The 19,670-nt window shown below is 37.3% G+C and overlaps 1 protein-coding gene across 1 annotated transcript in view; it reads right to left on the bottom strand.

The window, feature by feature from the left end:
* The window catches only part of cdh6 (cadherin 6), a 34,849-nt gene extending 15,703 nt beyond the window's left edge, over window positions 1–19,146 (bottom strand). Inside the window, exons 1-3 of the mRNA XM_051872804.1 lie at window positions 19,024–19,146; window positions 4,749–5,085; window positions 1,266–1,560 (exon numbers count right to left, since the gene is read on the bottom strand). Of these exons, the coding sequence (XP_051728764.1) occupies window positions 1,266–1,560; window positions 4,749–4,961 (508 nt within the window). The 5' untranslated portion in view covers window positions 4,962–5,085; window positions 19,024–19,146. The remainder of the gene's footprint in view (window positions 1–1,265; window positions 1,561–4,748; window positions 5,086–19,023) is intronic.
* Between the last annotated feature and the right edge of the window lie 524 nt (window positions 19,147–19,670).

Raw genomic sequence — 19,670 nt, 5'->3', positions numbered from 1 at the left:
TTTGTTATGACTTTCGTTCTTCAGTGGAAAGCAAAAAGGAGAAAATAGGAAGAATGTGCTTGACAATCTTTTCTAGGACTAAGTAATTGAATGTATGAATGATTCATTCAAGAATCGGACTATTTTGGTTCTCAAGTTCAACTTACTGATTCAGTGATCCAGTTTTAGCAGTTAATAGTTCTTCAGGGGAAGATTATCAGTAAATAACGACTAAAACTATTGAATTTGCATCCTAATTAAAGCTTGAAAGATCCAGTCACCATTTAACATACCGTTTTCAGTTACACTGCATTGAAAAAAGTGCTGTGCAGCCAAAATTATATACCAGTTATCACTGTAAAGCTGCTTTGACACAATCTGCATTGTAAAAAGCACTATATAAATAAAGGTGACTTGACTTGACTTGACATTCTTCAAAAAATATCCTGATGTGCTCACAGAAAAAAGAAACTCATAGGCCCTGTTTTCACCTGGTATTAAGATGCGTTTTGGTCGGACATACCCGTTTGCACCTGGTATTTTAATCTGTCTCTTTTGTCCACTTTCAACCATTTCTGTCCTGATTTCTTTGAGGGGAGGGTCTATGGGTGGGTAAATGTATGGGTTTTTTCAGATCTTTCGATCTAATGGACAAAAAAAGTTTGCACAATTTACATATGAACGTGCCCGGAGATGATGGAAAAACATATGGAGAGCAGCAGCTTTCGTTTCTGCTCTGACAGCCGCAAGACCACGGCAAACGCGGTGAGTGCGTGTTAGAAATCAGGAATGGTGAGAGAACATTGTGCTTGGTACATTTTTAGTTTTCAAACCAAACTTGGGTCTTCAGCTTACAAAGTTTAAATCCCATCTGGCTAGCGCTTCCCATAATGTTTACGCATTAAGTCAGAGAGTAGGCGGTCTTTAGTGGCTGTTCGAACACATGAGTGTTCCCACTACGAAAGCAATCCGGTTGAATGCGTTTTCGACTACCTCTGGAAGTTGTCGAAAGTGGACAAGCTCAAAACGTTTTACACCCCTTTTACACCTGTATTTAGCGTTGTCTACTTGTGATCTGATCGGCCAAAACGCATCTTAATACCAAGTGGAAACAGGGCCATACAGGTTTGGATGAAATCTTCTTAAAGAAATATGACAAGTTACAATCCTGTTTTATATTACTATACTAAGCAGTAGATTGTTTTGTAACATTTCCACAGTATTGATATAATTAATGTGCTCTCACAAGTCTTTCAGTGCTTGTTTTTGAAACTTCCGAATCTTACCAGTGTGTGACCTCTCAGGTACGGACGCTGTATAAACCTCCTTGTCGAACTTGGGCTCATTGTCATTAATGTCGTGTAGTTTCACAATAAACTCGGTCTCTGGCTCCAGTGGGACACCGGTCTTCTTGTTGACAGCCTGAGCTCGGAGCGTGTAGAAAGGTTTCTCCTCTCTGTCCAGGCTCCTGGTAGCATGCAGATCTCCTGAGTTGGCATCTATCACAAAGATCGTCCCTGCACCTTCACCTGTGAGAACGTACATCACTGTGCCGTCTCCTTTATCCATATCTGAGTGAAGCTGTTGAGAGGAAGCAATTCAAGCATTTCATCAGCACCTCCGCTCATTCTGCTGTTGATAGGGCTCATGAATATGTATTGCATTCGATATTCTGAATATATTCAATATCCGTTGATTTTGAAGGAATAAAACAATGAAGAAATACTACAGCGGGAAAATAGCAATAGACAGGTACTCCATGGTAAATATGTGAAAATGAGTCCTTGTGGAATTGAATTCTGATGGCATATCTGATGAAAGTACAACATGGTGAATGTGCAATCAAGGTGAATGCCTGTCTATTATGAACAGTGACGCTGCCGCATGGTATCTCTTGGTACAACCACTTTTGTCAGATATTTATGAGGTAAATCAAACTTTTTTACTTCTCGTCTCTATAAGATGTGTGTATGAAGCAGTTTTAAATTTGTGCTATTCACTATTGTTACCCGAAATGATTAAACTGATTGATGGGAACATCACATTTTAGAGCTGAAGGTGTGATATGATTAGCTTTGACAATGACATCTGATAGAGGAGTGAGAGAATGATTTGACACTTCTTTCCACTCGAATAAGCCGCTTTGTTACGGTAAAATAGGGTAGTAAAATACAAAAGACCATTCAAACACAATGGCTCTTTTGCTCTTCATGATTTTCCCTCTGAACATTATAGAAATGGCTGCTTCTACTGCACACTGACTGCTACATGATCCAGACACATAATGTCCATAACAATGAGAGCTTTGTGAATTCTGCGCTTGCAACATCTCACATGAATAATCCACTGGTTGGTTATCCTTTGCAAGGCTTTTGAGTCTCTGAACCAGTGGTTCTCAGACTTTTCAGGCCAAGTACCACCTTTGATCAAATAAGAACATCCAAGTACCACCTAGTTAATTCACCTCTCTCGAGTGCAAATTTAAGGGCTGTGTAAAAAAGATGGTGCTATATTTAGATTCATATCACTACTCCTGTAAAGACCATTATCAGTTCCTTGACTGGTGTCATGCAGAACAGCCTCTACAAACACACAGAACTACATAACGTTATTGCACTTGTTAATTTTACAATCCAATTCAAAATAATAAATATTCAATATTGTATAGCATACACTACTGTTTAGAGGTTTGGGGTTGGTAAGATTTTTAAATGTTTTGAAAGAAGTCTCAAGTTCACCAAACTACATTTATTTGATCAAAAATAAAGTTAAAAAAAAAACAGTAATTATCACATTTTGTATTATTATTAAAGGATTAGTTCACCCAAAAATGAAAATTCTGTCATTAATTATTCACCTTTATGTCGTTTCACAACCGTAAGACCTTCGTTCATCTTTAGAACACAAATTAAGATATTTTTGATTAAATCCGATGGCTCAGTGAGGCCTGCATTGACAGCAAGATAATTTACACTTTCAGTGCCCAGAAAGGTACTAAAAACATATTTAAAACAGTTCACGTGAGTACAGTGGTTCAACCTTAATATTATAAAGCAACAAGAATACTTTTTGTGCGCAAAACCCCCCCCCAAAAATAACGACTTTATTCAACTATATCTAGTGATGGCCGATTTCAAAACACTTCGAATCTTTTGTTTCGAATCAGCTGTTCGGAGCGCCAAAGTCACGTGATTTGAGCAGTTTGGCAGTTTGACACGCGATCCAAACCGCTGATTCGAAACAAAAGATTCAAAGCAGTGTTTTGAAAATCGGCCATCACTGGATATTGTTGAAAAGTCGTTATTTTGTTTTTTTGGTGCACAAAAAGTATTCTCGCCACTTTATAATATTAAGGTAGAACCACTGTACTCACGTGAACTGTTTTGAATATGTTTTTAGTACCAAAGATGAATGAAGGTCTTACGGATGTAGAACGACATGAGGGTGAGAATTAACAACATTATTTTCATTTTTGGGTGAACTAACCCTTTAATGTTGAAAACAGTTGTGCTGCCTTATATTTTTGTGAAAACGTGATACCATTTTTTTTTTTCAGGATTTTTTGATAAATAGAAAAAACTGCATTTCTTTGAAATATATAACTTTTTTTTTTTTTTTTTTTACTTTTTATTAATTTAATGTGTCCTTTCTGAGCAAAGGTATTAAATAAAAATCTTACTAACCCCAAACCTTGGAACGACAGTGTATATTCATGGATGTATTGGTACTACTGTATATCGTTGTTTTGCCATTATTTTTTTGTAATTGTATATGTTAATTTCCCCTAAATTTTACATTTAGATTACATTTATATCATCTAATCTTTATTAAAAATAATAATTTAATAACACTGTTAAATGTAATCTCATTCATATATATTTTTCATATTGTACATTATAACGTACCAGCTTTCAGCCATAAGATGAGACGACACTTATCAGTATCATCAGATTTGTAATACTGGTGAGATATTTAATATAAATTTGAAACACAGCCTCACTAATATGATGCATCTTGAGCCCCCATATTCTGTTTGCAACTGAATTATGTTTTTAAAGGAACTTTTGGTCACACTTTAAGTAAGGGTCCAATTATTCTAACTATTAACTAACTATTAACTACAAATTTTGCCTCAGTAAACTCCTAATTACTCCTAATTAATAGTTAGAAAGGTAGATGTTAAGTTTAGGTACTGGGTAGGATTTGTGTAGGATTAATGGGACATAGAATATGGTCATGCAGAATAAGGAATTAATATGTGCTTTATAAGTACTAATAAACAGCCAATATCCCAGTAATATACATGCTAATAAGCAACTAGTTCATAGTGAGAATTGGACCCTAAACTAAAGTGTAACCAAACTTTTTAACGGATTAACAACCTTATTTTTAGTACTGTAAATTCTGAGGTGTGTCGCTGACCACCTGAGGGCCACAGTTTGAGATCTTCTGCTACAAGCAACAGTAGCAAGCTGTTATACTTTATTTTAATCTTTGATCCACCACAGCTCTGAGCTTCAGATGAAGTGTGAGGTACCAAGGAGGTCAGATTTCACCCTGCTCCTTATCTCAAATCCAGCAGGCTCTGTGCTGGAGATCCCTACATATGTCTTAGCCACAGTTTGGATCATTCTCTGTTTATTAACCTCAGAAGACAGAATTAGAAGGAGTGATGAAACCAAATCTATCTCTGCAATCGACTCCATCAACATTACTCCAGCATTGCTCAGACCACCTTTATACCCTGAAATAGAAACATGATCCCTTACCTTGCCAATATATTGGTGTTCCGTTCCTGTGTATTCCTCTTGCAGAAAAAACTGTTTCCACATCCATCCTCTCTTTGAACGTTTGAGCAACTCTTTGTCTTGCTGTCCTTCAATTTCTTTGGTTTTCCTTCGAACCAGCCCTCTTGAAAGGGCAACTGCATTCACAGTTTGGTGTGCACATGCCCACAGAAGAAGTACAATCCAAGTCCTCATCTTTCCCGCTCTTAGGGTGTCTTACAGGGGGATAATGATCCTATCTGCCAAAGTTACAGAGCTCTGCAGTGCAGGTGGCAGCCACCCTCATAGTCCTTCCTGCTGCCAACGAGCCACACAGTACCTGTAATAAGAGAGAGAAAGGAATTGAAAAACAATCAGTTATTGGGCAAAGTCTCAGAGTGTTATCCTAGGGCTGCTGGGAATGCTTCCCTTCCTAATTAAAGGCAACTTCAGCTCCTGTATCATACGACAGCCATCCCCTTATTAAAGATATCTTTGAAACATTCTCCATAAGATACCAATTCCACTGCAAGTCTTGTGGCCGAGGCTCTGATATCTATATAATTGGTGTCCCACATTCATGAAGAATAAAACCAGAGGCCATTCAAAGTGCTGCAGCCATCATGATAAAAGGCAGAAAGGTTTTTTCCCCCCACCTAGCCATTAACCTCCGACTCCTAAAATACTGCAAAGCAGGCCAATGGGCGAGCACTCACAAATCTGTAATCAATGAATCAATACGCATGCTCTCTAAATGCCCTGCTTTAAAGATCTGAACACGCACAGCGCTATTGAATTCAGTGTTTCTTCGAAAAAAAAAAAAAAAAAAACACAACCAATGTGTGTTGGGTTTTATCAGCATGCATGGTCACAATAGCCTGCTGGCTCTGAACTGACCTGCTGGAATGACAGTCTGAAAGACAAAAGCTTCCTGCCACCACATAATAATCAGCAATCAGCACGTTTCCTGTTTCCACATCAATCTGTGGCTTTGTCTGTGACTGAACGCCTGCCCTCGCTCCCTCTCGCACTTTATCAAGCAGATTGCAAATGTGATTGCGCAAAGTGGTGAAGGGGAGACGCGGGCCTCTCAATGAATCGCATTTAAGTACCTCTGGTTTTTTGATTTACAATATTGCTTGCGACATTGGCGCACCTCTCTCCGTCAGTGTAAAAATGCATCAGGTCAACATCGCCCTTCATCCGGGAAGAGCGACGGTTGAGGGCCAGTGATTCAGATGGAAATGCACAATTGCGACGCCGAATTGACTTTCGTAGTTCCGTGCATGACTTAAATGGTGCAGCTATTCCCCTAATAGTGCTTTCCATTAGCTCCATTATGTTCTGCTTTATGAATTGGTCTAATTGAATTAGGTAACAATAGATAGCACAGGATATTGATTTACTGTCAAAGTCAATGAGCTAGAAATTATCATGGGGGCTCTATGTATGTATAAACATAAGTGTGTGTATGATTCTATGTGGGCATTTCAGTACAAACAGGAAAGCAAAATGGGAGATGTTGGAGCCCTCTTATGTCCAACAATTGTAGTTTACGGATGCTGCTCTTTAATGAATTTCAGCCACCCAAAACTCCTGGGCAAAGAGAGCGGGCTCCTGGAGCACATTAGTCAAACTCAGGCAGCCATTTTGCTCAGCTCTGTGACCTGGCAAATCCCTTGACACAGTCCTGCCGGGGGAACTCAGCTGGATCTAAAGCGGTTTTGTTACATGGTGTGTCAGAGTGAACAGACACAGTTTCCAGCACAAAATGTCTGCTCGTTCATTTACAAGTCCATCCTGCTGGGAGGGAGATGGATAGTGAAGGATGAAAATTCCCCTGCTGTCTTTAAATATAAGCACAAACCTAAGAGAACACAATGGGGCACTATGGTTTCACATAGTGTTTCACATAGCACTTCATTTTACATGCTCACCGTTGTGTCATTTGATACATGCTGATCCATAACACTATACTCTTTAAATCAGATTAATACTGTGATTGAGTACCTTAAAAGAATAATACAGACAAAAATGAAAAATCTGTGACCATTTACAGTACTTACCCTAATGCTGTTCCAAACCAAGGTTATTATCGTCAACTTAAAAAAAGACAAAAACTACTTTTAAAAAAATTGTCAACTGAAAAAAAAAAAAAACATTGGGAAAAATAAAGTAGAATAAAATAAATTTTCATCACTCTAAACCTAACTAAACTAAAATAAAAATGACCGTAAATAATTTTTAATTTTCATTCATGTCCTTAAACCTGCTACTGATCACCAGAGGGTGATAATACACGTGCCTATTAACCTCATCCTGTATGACTTTTTTTCTTCTGTAAAAAGCAAAAGATATTTTGAAAATATATATATATATATATAAAATAATGTATTTAAATTTAATAATTTAAACATAGAACTTTGCTTAATTTGTTTGCATTGAAGCAACATCCAATTTCCAGCATGCTCTACATGGCACAGCATGGTGAGAGTAAATGGTGAAATTAAGATTTATTTTTAGGTATATTTTCAAATAAAAAATGGGAGACAGGTTTTTTGTTCTGGTATGCTGGGATTTAGAAAACTTTATGTTGGTTGCCCCTGGCTAATTTTTTATTAATATTATTATCATTATCATATAAACAGTATTTTGGCAAACTTTACAATTAACTTAAAGGGGACCTATAATGCCCCTTTTACAAGATGTAATTTAAGTCTCTGCCTTCAGAATGTGTCTGTTAAGTTTCAGCTCAAAATACCCCACAGATCATTTATTATAGCTTGGCAAATTTGCCCCTGTTTGGCTGTGAGCAAAAACATGCCATTTTTGTGTGTGTCTCTTTAAATGCAAATGAGCTGCTGCTCCCGGCCTGCTTTCCGGAGACCCAGGAAAAAGTTACAACTTTTAGATTGCAACTGGACGTTTCTGAATGGTTAGTGGATAAATTTATGTAGTTGCTGTGGAGTTGATTCAACTCATCGACTAGCATGTGCCGTCATGTTAATGTTTTGTGCAAATCCAGCATTGAATTGACCCTCATTTGTGAAGCAGTCTGGCGTAAAATGACGTAAAAAACTCTTCCTCTTCTCTAAAGCAGCCCAACATAGCCTCGCCCCTTTTTGCATGTTCTCGGGGGCAGGGTTTATGTAAATTTTAGGGTTAGTGATGTCACCGACATGGGAAGATGCTCGTTGTAGTCCCTACCAGACGTTTGTTGTAGTCCTTAAACAGCGAATTCTTTAAAAGAAAAAATCTCCCTTTGCATTGAACTTTGAGCGTCGTCACATTGCAGATGTTGTTTATGCTCTAACAGCAACATTACACACTAACTAAAGTTAAAAAAGTTAAAAATCATAATCAACCACACCTTTAAAGCTGCAGTGTATAATTTTGGTGTCACTAGCATCACTAAATCGAACTGCAAAAATAATGACGATTTTTCCAAACGCTCCCTCTGTCAGCGATTGGTCGCAACTCAAATAGTCCCGCCCCAAACTCACGCCATTGGTTGAGTCAATATTGCTGTGTCAAACTAGTGTGAAAGCTCAAAACAACCAGATGCTATTTCACACTTTTCTGAGAATTCAACCCACATGGAATAAATTACACACATCACCCTTAAACTGACTCTGTTACACTAGCATGTTTACATTTTTCATGTTTCAATTAATGCAACGATAAAGTAATTAACTCTCCGGGTGCCTGCCATAAACTGCGCCACAGTTGTCTGCTATCCAAAACACAGACAAAACAAATTAACCTCAATGGCACCTCACTCGCGTCTGCCTGAACATTATCTGCTGTTATTTTCAGATCAGGCAATTTACCATGCAGTCTGACCTTGAGACATCAGATGTCCTATTTTTTTATGGTTTTGTTTTTTATTTTTCTTTCAAAGACACAGTCCCCTCAGAGGCCCTTCGGGAACACGAGCGAGTTGGGGGCTGACAGGTGAGGGAGGAAGAGGAAGACCGGCGACACCTGTGGAGGACGCGGGGAGTCGGTCAGGCGGCAGGAAGTGCCACAGAGAAAGAGAGAGAGGCGGGGCCCCAAGCGCGGCCCTCGCTGAAAGCTCTGCCACGCTGCAGACAGCCACAGCAGCACTGATAAGTCCCACAGGGGCAATTAGGAGTGAGAGAAGGAGAATGTCAGCCACGGGCAGCGAGGAGGGAGGCGACAGGTAACAAGTCTTGCTGCAGGAACACAGACCAGCAGAGCAGAGAGAAACAGAGCTAGCTAATGCCACACACTGTCTCCGGGCTCTCTATTAAAATGAATAAGGCACCGGACCACCAGCCATTAACTAGAAAGACTAGACGCCATGGTTTTTAAATAGGTCATTCTTGTTTGCATAGCCAAGGTACATGATAGAGCATCTCATGATAGTGATAGCATAAATGTTTGATTTTTCTGAGCTGTGAGAATCAATTTTTTTTTTATTATTATGTATTTATTTATTTATTTTTGCCTCTGCTAAGAAATTCTGATGTAGCTTCTGGCTACATCACATCTTAGTGAAAACACTAAGAGAAAACTCTCCAGCTAGTACTCATTTCGCACGAGCAAATGGTAGGAGACATGTGCCATGTTTGATTGCGGTTCTCTTCCTACCGCTGAGCAACAGTGCATGAGAGGCAAAGTCGAGATCAGGTGAACACAAATTCAGTCAGGGTGGCACACTTAAACAGATTCGAGCTCCTCTTCGGTCCGTTCGCTGCACTTGCCTGCCAAGCAGCGTATCCGTGTCGTTCCCCAGGGCATAGCGGGTAATCAATATATATTGATTTGTCTGTTTGGGGGGAAAAGGGCTGTCTAGACAGCTGGGTTTTCGAATGCTAAGGTATCACTTATCCTGCAACACTCTAGCTCGGCTGTAAGCGATGATTGATTTATTCATTTTAGACATACGTTTTTTCCCATATCTGACCTAGCCTACATTTGCCAGGGCTATTTATACACATCACTTGAAGTTTAAATGCAATAACACATTTACCTGATGGCAAAAAGGCTAAGATGTGAAATAAATCAGTGATGGTAAGCAGGTAAACACTGTGCTGTTTTTGCAGCTGGTACAACCAAAAGGATGGGAGTATCATATAACAGCACACGATCGATTGATATACTGTTTTTATGATTGATACTGATGGATTATTTTAATGTTAAAGTCCCTCTGTAGTCAATACTTTTATCCCTTAAAACTCATTTTTGATCACCACAATTACATATTTAAATGTTTTTTTTTTTCCCATGAACAAAAATTTCCGTAAAATAGCTTGAATGTATCTCTACACCCTTGCTTCATTTAGTATACACAAATCTATGAATATGCTAATTAGCCCCGCCTCCTCTCATTCGCACGAGCTCAGAGAGCTTTTTACAACGTCAGACACATAATGGTAATTAATATGATTAGCCTTTTGCTTGTTATCAAACAGCTAATAATGTGTTGCTAATGTTACACAAACCATGTTCTTGTTCGCGAGTCAGTCAGCTGCCTTCTAAAAATCAGTATCCTTAGAAATGCTTTAAACACCTTAGAACGTCAGTGGAAAAAGGCATATTCGTCATAACATCGTAATATACATCATACACACGCTATATTGCTAAATCTACACAATTTTTTAATCAACAGAAAAATATACCAGGATAACCTGGCTTCTCTTGAGACTCCCCTGCTTCAGATCAGTCATAGTTAATGATATGCTAAAGCCTGCCGGCATGTTGACGTGATTGGTTACAAGGTAGTTTGCGATGTAAGAAACACCAGTGTTTTTCAAACTGTCTTTAGATCACCGTAGTTTTAAAGAGAAAATACTCAGCAATGGTATTGACTTATGAATTTGCACATGGTTTGTTTTAAAGCATATTAAAAACACCACATAGACATATAAACAACATTAAAAACTTGATTTTCACCACAGGGGGTCTTTAATAATTAAGTATCTGATGACTGATATTCCAAACTAATTTTGAAATGACATTTTATTTCTGCTATTTGACACAAATGATCTAAGTCTACAACATATGCATTATTATTTTTATTATAATTATTATTATGATAAAATATAATTAATATGATTGTGCTGTGTTAATTATAACAATAACATTAAATCACTTTTTATTATTATTTGTATCACTTTTATTTTTTTTATTTTAATTTGCAATAAGAATAATTATTGTTATTATAACAAAAATATAATGCACATAATTTAGCTAACAATAACAACAGTAATAATGATAATAATAATTATTATTATTATTATGAACAAAATGCCATATATTTTGCTATAATAATAATAATTATTATCATTAGTATTATAAATCATCAAAATAGTACATTAAATTACATTACCTATTATTGGGTGCTATTCTTTAGAGACTTGCCAAACAGGCCCAATGTTAAAGAACCCCCTAACTGATTAAGCTAAAAAGTATGAAAAGTATGAATATCAGTAAAAACCGATTAACTCTACACACACATATAAGAGTCACTTGTTATAACACAGCACATTGTAACATACTCCCGGCATGTGACTAGATTGCTGGAAGTGCTTAACCAACACCATAGACTTAATCCTCAAGTCTCGACCCCACAAGACACAGGCGTCCCCCGACCCTGCACCATAATCTCCCTGGAAACATGTGCGCCTTAATCTGAACAGTAGGAGATAATGGATTCAAATGTTGGAGGTCTTTTTTTGCTCAATGGGATGGCCATGTGCACACCAACACAATTAGTGTCAGGGAGCGCTGCCCGTACCAGATGGGTCCTCTTAATTACGTAACGAGAGAGGCCATAATGTGATCTGGAAGCAATGTTGTGCCACTGACTTAGAATCTGCTTTTCCTGGTCGGCCATAAAGACGGTGAAAGCGTGTGTTTTTGCCACACAAATTGCCTAGAGCAGACCGTACTGTGTGGTGAATTAAAGCAATTTAGCCAAACCTGCTAAAATCAAATATGCCTCAAATCCCCATTTAGCCGCATACCATTCATTTGCTCACGAGAGCATCGCGTGATAGACTGCAGCTTGTCCTTCCTTTGTCAATTGGTGCAGACTGTTCAAATAGATAGCACAAAACACCTGTTAACCTTTGTGTCAGTGTGGCCCTGGCGTTTACAGTGGAGCTGGAAAGGTTCCCCTGTAATCCCATAACAGCATTGTGAGGTGTTTGTTTAGGGTTCCCCTCACGAGGCAGAGGAGAAGCCGTGGGAACCGCAGTTTTACGGCCTGTGTAAAGAGCTCCGCGGGAGCCTACGAGACAGCAGCCTCCCTTCAGCATTGTGATTCAGCCCTGGAATGCAGCTCCCATTGCAATGCAAATGTCTCTGCGTCTGGTTGTTTTGTGCGTGCGTGTTTACATGCGTGCTTGTTTACTTGTCACTTCCACGACTGACAAATACGCAAATCACAAACACGTTGTTAATAGAGTTTGCAGAGGCTGTCAAAGTCAAACAGACTCTTTTTCGTATCATAGTTGATATTTATTGTGTGTTCTACCCTGAAGGCCCTTTTACAACTTGACAATGCCATTAACTCATCCTCAGACTCAAAACATCTTGTAAGTGTGGCACCTTTACCTTGGTAAACACAAGAGACCTGTGTTTCAGATAGACTGCGACGTGGTTGTTTAACCCCCAGACTACGTTTCAATTTATGGCTGTGATTTACATGAAGGTATCTAAACGGAACCGTTCTTGACTAGGTCGTAATTCATTGTGTTGTTTTATGCCTCTAACCCTTGCTTTGAGGAAGAAGTCTTAAAGACAGGATTTTTACAATCAAGGTAACAATGCTTCCATTTCAAAAGGTCACACAAAGTCATCTTGATTGCAATCACAACATACTTTGACATTTGATTCTGCATCTTTGTTGATATAGTTCAGGCCCCACACGACAAGGAACGGAAAAAAAAAAAATAAATAAATATATATATATATCAACAGAAATAATCAATAATGACATTTATTGACATTAACAAGTGCAACAATACAGTTGAAAATCCCAATGTTCTGTGACCACAAATAAATAAACCCTGTGAGTGTCAACTGGAAAATTCTTAGAATTAAAAGCCAACGTATATGCCGAAGGCAAGCAGAGAGCAAAGGTTAAAGGCTGTTGATTAAAACTGACTTCTTTTCTTTCTTTTTTTTTTGTTTTCTTTCGTTGCCCAAAGAAAGAAAGCAACAGCGGAAAAGCTGAACTTTGCCGGCCCTGGATTTGTCAATACTGATACAGTACGATAAGCCATATGCGATAAGATTTTTTTAATGTTATGGACGATAAACAGTAAATGGATGATATTAAAATGCTACAATAGTTTGTCTAGATAAGTTAAAAAAAAAAATCAATGCTACAAGTGAATATATTAATATTGTATATTATAATGAATATGAAAAATGAAAAACATTTAACACTAATTTAAAAGGTTAACTTTAAGTGAGTGTTAAATTATGACAGAGGTAACCTAAATGAAGAAATATGAGACATTAGTATGCACAATTAAATATTCAATATCAACCAATTAAAAAACATAATTGATAAGCTGATTATTTTTTATGTTATGGAGTGGACGATAAACAATAAATGTCTGATATTAATTCTACTATAGTTTGTCTAAATTAATTAAAATAATAAAAAATAAAAACATATCAATTGTTTTAAGTGAATTCATTGATATTGTGTATTACAATGAATATTAAAAATGGATATACAATACATTTACAGATTTGTTAAAGATTAGCTTAAAGTGAGCAAAGGTAATATAAATAAAAAAAAATAGGAGATGACCAATTAAATATCCAATATCAAAAGATAATTAGTTAAAAATAACTGATAAGCTCATAATTAAAAACATAATTGAATAAAAATAAGCCGATAACTGATTAAGTGCCAAGATATTGTGCATACCTACTTCTTTTACAAAAGAAATTTGTTTTTTCTTTCCATAACAGACTGTACCTTATTTGCCATTAAATACATCAGAAATACAGTAATCTGTATGTGTCTTGTATTTCTTGCACTTTGCTCTTGGGGCTTGTGCCCTTTCTGTGACCACATTCTGACTGTGTCGTCTTCCAGGTAATAACTATTTGCTTTTGGGCCATGCTGCTTGTATGATAGTTTGTTTTTCCAAGGGTAAATATATCAGTAATCGCAGTTTCGGTGTGAGATGTCACCGGCAGAAAATATCCAGGCTAGATTGTCTGACCAATCTAGGTTTGAGACAACTGTGATTCCTCAACAGAATGGACATTTTCGATGCTGGTGTAATTCATATCACACACGTCCAGGGCAGGTTTGAAAATTGGAGAGCTGTAATACATTCTGCCTCATTTTGGACTGACTCGCACGTAATAAGAGAAAGCAATCAATTGAAAGAACCATGACAACTGAGAGGAACATTAATGACATTAGGCCTATTATTGTGCCTGAAAGTGGACTACATGATTGGATGCTGCCTGCGCAGATAGCCAATTTTTGACAACTCAGCTCTGGTGAGTAATTAGGTGCCGCCACATATTGTGGACACAGTTTCAACTTCCAAAGGGAGGGAGCTTCTCAGTTATGCAAATCTAGGCTGTATTACGCTGAAGAAGATACATCGCTACACAGAGAGCGCTATAGAGTTCAGTGGGCTGTATTTCAACCACCAGATGATTAGCCACACGCAAATTTCCATGCACATGGGACTTGTTCCCTCCTAGTGTAACATGGTGGACATCTGGAGACAGTTAGAGATGTCTTGTATATGACTATAAAAAATTGATGTAGCGGATTCATGTATCTCTGCGTACATGGGTGGAGAACTCCGCTTTGACATGTACCAGCCAGAGCAGATCACATCAGCAGAGACATCAGCTGAGCAAACCACTACAAACATGAATAAAAAGTCACTTCAAAAACAAATAAAAAAAAACCTATGATTAAAGGATCTCCAGACTCGTGAAAACAAATTTGAGCTGCATTTCTGCGCTAATAATGATGCTTTATCAAAGCAATCATCTCAAAATCTTAACATTGATGACTGAAGGATCCTTAGTTTAAAGGGATAGTTCACCCAAAAATGAAAATTGCCACATGATTTACTCACCCTCAAGCCCTTCTAGGTGTATATGACTTTCTTCTTTCAGACGTGTACAATTGGAGTTATATTAAATAATGTCCTGGCTCTTTCAAGCTTTATAATGGTAGTGAATAGAGGATGAGATTTTGAAGCCCAAAAAAGTGCAACTACCCATCATAAAAGATATCCACACGGCTCTGGGGGGTTAATAAAGGCCTTCTGAAGTGAAGTGATGTGTTTGTGTAGGAAAAATATCTATATTTAAAACTTTAAAAAGTAAAATAACTAGCTTCCGTCAGACAGTCATACGCACGTTGACTTATGCCAAAAAAGTAACCCCTGGCGCAACGTAGGAGTAGCGTATGTTTTGACGCCTCTAGCTGTTCAAACAAATAGGACTGGGCAACAAACTCAAGCTTCTCTTCTCTTATATCGAAATCCTCCGACATTTCTCCTTTTTTTTAGACTTCTAATTCCTGAGCTGTGTTTTGTTTTGCTTGTTTTGCTCGCTTCCGCATTCGTCAATACGTCATGTGTCGGGTCAGAGTTCACTCTTTTGCCGTAAATCGATGCATATGGCCATCTGTTGGAAGCTAATTATTTTAGTTTTTAAAGTTTTAAAAATGAATATTTTTCTTACACAAACACATCGCTTCACTTCAGAAGGCCTTTATTAACCCCCCGGAGCCGTGTGGATATCTTTTATGATAGATGGTTGCACTTTTTTGGGCTTCAAAATCTCACCCTCTATTTACTGCCATTATAAAGCTTGGAAGAGCCAGGACATTATTTAATATGTCTCTGATTGTATTTGTCTGAAAGAAGAAAGCCATATACACCTAGGATGGCTTGAGGGTGAGTAAATCATGGGGTAATTTTCATTTTTTGGTGAACTATCCCTTTAATTCAAAAAGTGCCCCACCCTTTTGATTAACCGTACACACACTCAAAAGATTGAGAGTTGAACTGAAGTTTACCTAATTCACCAGGGTCACTGTGATTAAGATGGGGAAAGTCACAGGTCACATTCAGAGCAGTCATGTGCTGACTGAATAAATCATCTTACATAAACACAGCCATGGCAAGACCGCCAGCATGGTGTCTCTGTCATCAGCATCCTTATTTCACACTGCACTCAGCACAAAGAAAGCAAGCGATCCTTATTTATTCTAAAGCACCCGCCTGAATGGCAGAAATATTCATTGTGCATAGCGAATTCCGTTTCAAGTTTGTTTTTCATCATCAATGCTATTTTTTCCCCCCAAATTCCCTCCAACTCGCACTCTCTGTGATCTGCCCTGTCATCTTACACACTGACTGATGTGTGGAGTATCTATGGAGGACGTCCAGAGCTTTCATACACCAAGGCTATTTCCAATAGGGACATGTGGATGAAAGAAAATAACAACACCCTGCTGGAAGATGTAAACTTATTATCATAGACAGAAATGGAGAACAACATTTTTTCCTTTGTGAGCCCATTTAAAGATTCACTTGAGACACTGTTTCATTCGTCCGCCCTCCCCTCCGTTTCCATCCGTACGAATTAGCAAACAACAAAAACGAAACATGAACAAGCCAGGAAACTGAAAACAGATAGCGGACGATGAATTGGTAAAGAAAATCAATCGGCTCGTACTGGACTAAAGCGGGTGTAGATAAACACTGTTCTATTGATTTTGGAAGTGTTCTACACATCAGAACAGCAAATTACCCATATCTACGAAAAATAGGCTTAAACTCCAGTCCAGAGCTTTTTTGAGTATAGTTTTTCTTTTCTTTTTTTTTTTTTTTGTCTTAAAGTACTTAATTTTTTGCGATATTTATGTGGTATTCCATTATTGAGGTAAATGCATGCTGGAGGTTCATAAATCACTCTTGGGTGAAATTAATCATGTGCATGTGCTAATCAATGTTATCCTGCTTCATCTCCTGCGAGCAAACACAGCTTTTACTGGGCCATTGTCATGTCAGGTGACAGATAGCTCCGATCTAATTATCATACAGAGCCTACTGAAACATTTGCATACAGGCTTCCTCACAATCTGACAACTCAAAACTCTCAAACTATTAAGACTGTCAAAGTGTAAAACACTTTTGATCAAAAAAGAATTCTATTGTTTGTTAGAACATCATATTTTAAAATCTGTTTGTTTGAATGTAACATGACAACTATGAAAAATGACATTAAAATGCTTTTATGTTTTGTGTTTTTAAATAAATAATAAACCTCTCAGATAGCCTCTCAGGTTTAATTAAAATGGCCATGATAAAAAACAACTTATATGCGCTTTATTCTCCATCCAATTGTAATGTGTTTTGTTGTCAAAGAATTTAAGCAAGTCAAAGGTCATATGGCCTTACTATCTCTATCTATGTATAATTTGGCAATCTATATCTGAACCCAAACAGAACTGCAAGCATTTTCTAATGCTTTGATTATTAGGTGACATATTTCTCAATATATTTAAAAAAAAAAAAAGAAGCTTTTGTAGGCATATTCCTTCCCATTATCTCTTAAAAGACCCATGTTTAACATAAAAAAAGGAGAACTGAAGTGAAACTTGCATATCTTAGCATTCATTGCATGTTATTAACTAACATCAACTTGAATAAACTCATCTACCAGTTTCCTTATTTTTTGTCAAAAATATTCTTAACATTAGAACTATCAAAAATAATCTTATCTGAGAGGTGTACTGTTTGCTACAGTATATGGCCTAAAATCCAAACAAAGTACGAGTAGAACAACTTAGAAACAACCATATCTGAAGACCACAGTTGTTCAACCAGTATTTGCCAGACAAAGATATATTACAGTGTGTCAAATCCAGTAATTTAGTGGATTAAAAACTGCGTTGCCGCAAAGACTGGAAAGCACAAATATTAATATTGTATTGTACTTGTACAAAAAAAAAAAAAAAAAAAAATCTCAGATTTTAGAAAGTTTTGCATACTTTGCAACTACTGTGGTTCTTCATCTGAATAAAATCTGAAGGAAAAGTCCTGGAATTTATGAATAATTTACATAATAGAAGGACAACTTTAATTAATCCACCCAGAAATCTACAGGTGCCCAACATAAAAAGGCCTCAAACAGAGCTACAGTCTGAACATGTTCCCACACCTTTTGATCACTGAATTTCCATGACTACTCCATTACTTTTTCAGTCATCCATGATTACTAGACAAGGATATCTTTTTTTTTTATTTTTTTTTTATAGAGACTGTACTATATAGAGATTTTTTTTGTTTTGCTTAACTAATATATGTATATATATATATATATATATATATATCTAGTAATCATAATTTAAAAATGAAATATTAAAATTAACAACTCTGTTTTAACTGAGGGTTCAAGAAACAACACAGTCACTGACAGACTCTGTCATGTAACCTGTAATATAACAAGTACTGATAAAAAATAAATAGACATTGTACTTGCAAAAAAAATACAATTATTGTTTGGTGTTATCACCTCTGAAATAAAGACCTTGAAATGAAAATAACTAAGGACATTACTTTCTGCCACTCCACACAAGAGATGGACAGTGAATAGGCTACACCCTACAAAATGTCAACCCAATAAAACTGAAAAATTAAGTTTAATAGCTAGTTGAGTAAAACCATCATGTCACAACATACCTTCATTGCACCTTTCACCACTTTGAATTTAATTACTGGTGAAGAAAATCAAGTTGAAAAAGTTATTATTTTGACAATTGAAATGGACGGATGGAAAGATGACAACAATTTTTACAGTAGGTTGTAGCTTATAGAAAAACTACAGTAGCCCGAACTTTCCACAAGAAATCTTATTAACATTTTGCATTAGAATATTAAAAACAAGAGTAGCCTAAACAACATTATCGCGCGCAATAGGCCTATTATAACGATGCGTATAAAACTCACGCGCTCTGAAAAATAACTGACTAAAATAATCCATAAACAATAAACACGTAGAAATAATATGGCACAAATGTTTTGCTACTATCATGATACATATCACTTATATGTAGCTTACTAGTTTGCAAAAAAGTATCCCGGTCGATTTTGACAGCCATGATCCACGCGCATCCACGAAAGTCAGTCTACGGCATAAGCAAAGGTCTAACTGTTGGGGTCAGATGGCGCGTGAATATTCAATGCAGAGCCGTTACATTAAACGCAAAAATGAATAAGTACAGTTAATTTCCTTCACTCACCTCAGTGCTGAGGAGTCGAGAGTAGTCCTGGTTTCGATGTGTATCCTCTGAGCGCTGTGAAGACACTGTACTGTGTGGACTGCCTGTGTCTATCTCTCCCCTCCCCTGTGCGGAGCATCACCGCTCGCGCTCCCTCTCCCTCTCTCTCTCTCTCTCTCTCTCTCTCTCTCCCTCTGAAATCTCGTGCGGTCTAAGCGACAGAGCCGCTGATTGGCTGTCACTCTAGCGCGGTGACTGAGAGGGATCATGAACATTAAGGGATGCGAAAGTAGTTTGAAAATTAAGCCTGTGTTATTTGATATCGTCGCGTCTGTTCGGAGATTTGGGTCACTACTAATAACTCTACTTTGATTCAGTTTATCATGAATCTATTTTTGGCCGTAGAGGAAAAAGGCAGAGGCAATTTAAAGTAAATAAATAAATATAAATCAAAATTAAGAAGTTTCACTTGCGTTTACCAAAATTCTGTCATTTACTCACCATATTCATGTCATTTTAAACCTGTATGAAGTTCTTTTATGCGGAGCTCAAAAAAGAGTTGTTAGGCAGAATATTAGGGACTGACAGCCTTAGTCATCATTCACTTTCATCTTTTTTTCTATATAATGAAAGTGAATAGTGACTGACGCTGTCATTTTACATCTCCT

The sequence above is a fragment of the Ctenopharyngodon idella genome, chromosome 2 (genome assembly GCF_019924925.1).
Source record: "Ctenopharyngodon idella isolate HZGC_01 chromosome 2, HZGC01, whole genome shotgun sequence".
Classification (NCBI taxonomy): domain Eukaryota; kingdom Metazoa; phylum Chordata; class Actinopteri; order Cypriniformes; family Xenocyprididae; genus Ctenopharyngodon; species Ctenopharyngodon idella.
The sequence above is the reverse complement of the archived record's forward strand: the minus strand, read 5'-3'. Positions and strand labels throughout refer to the sequence as shown.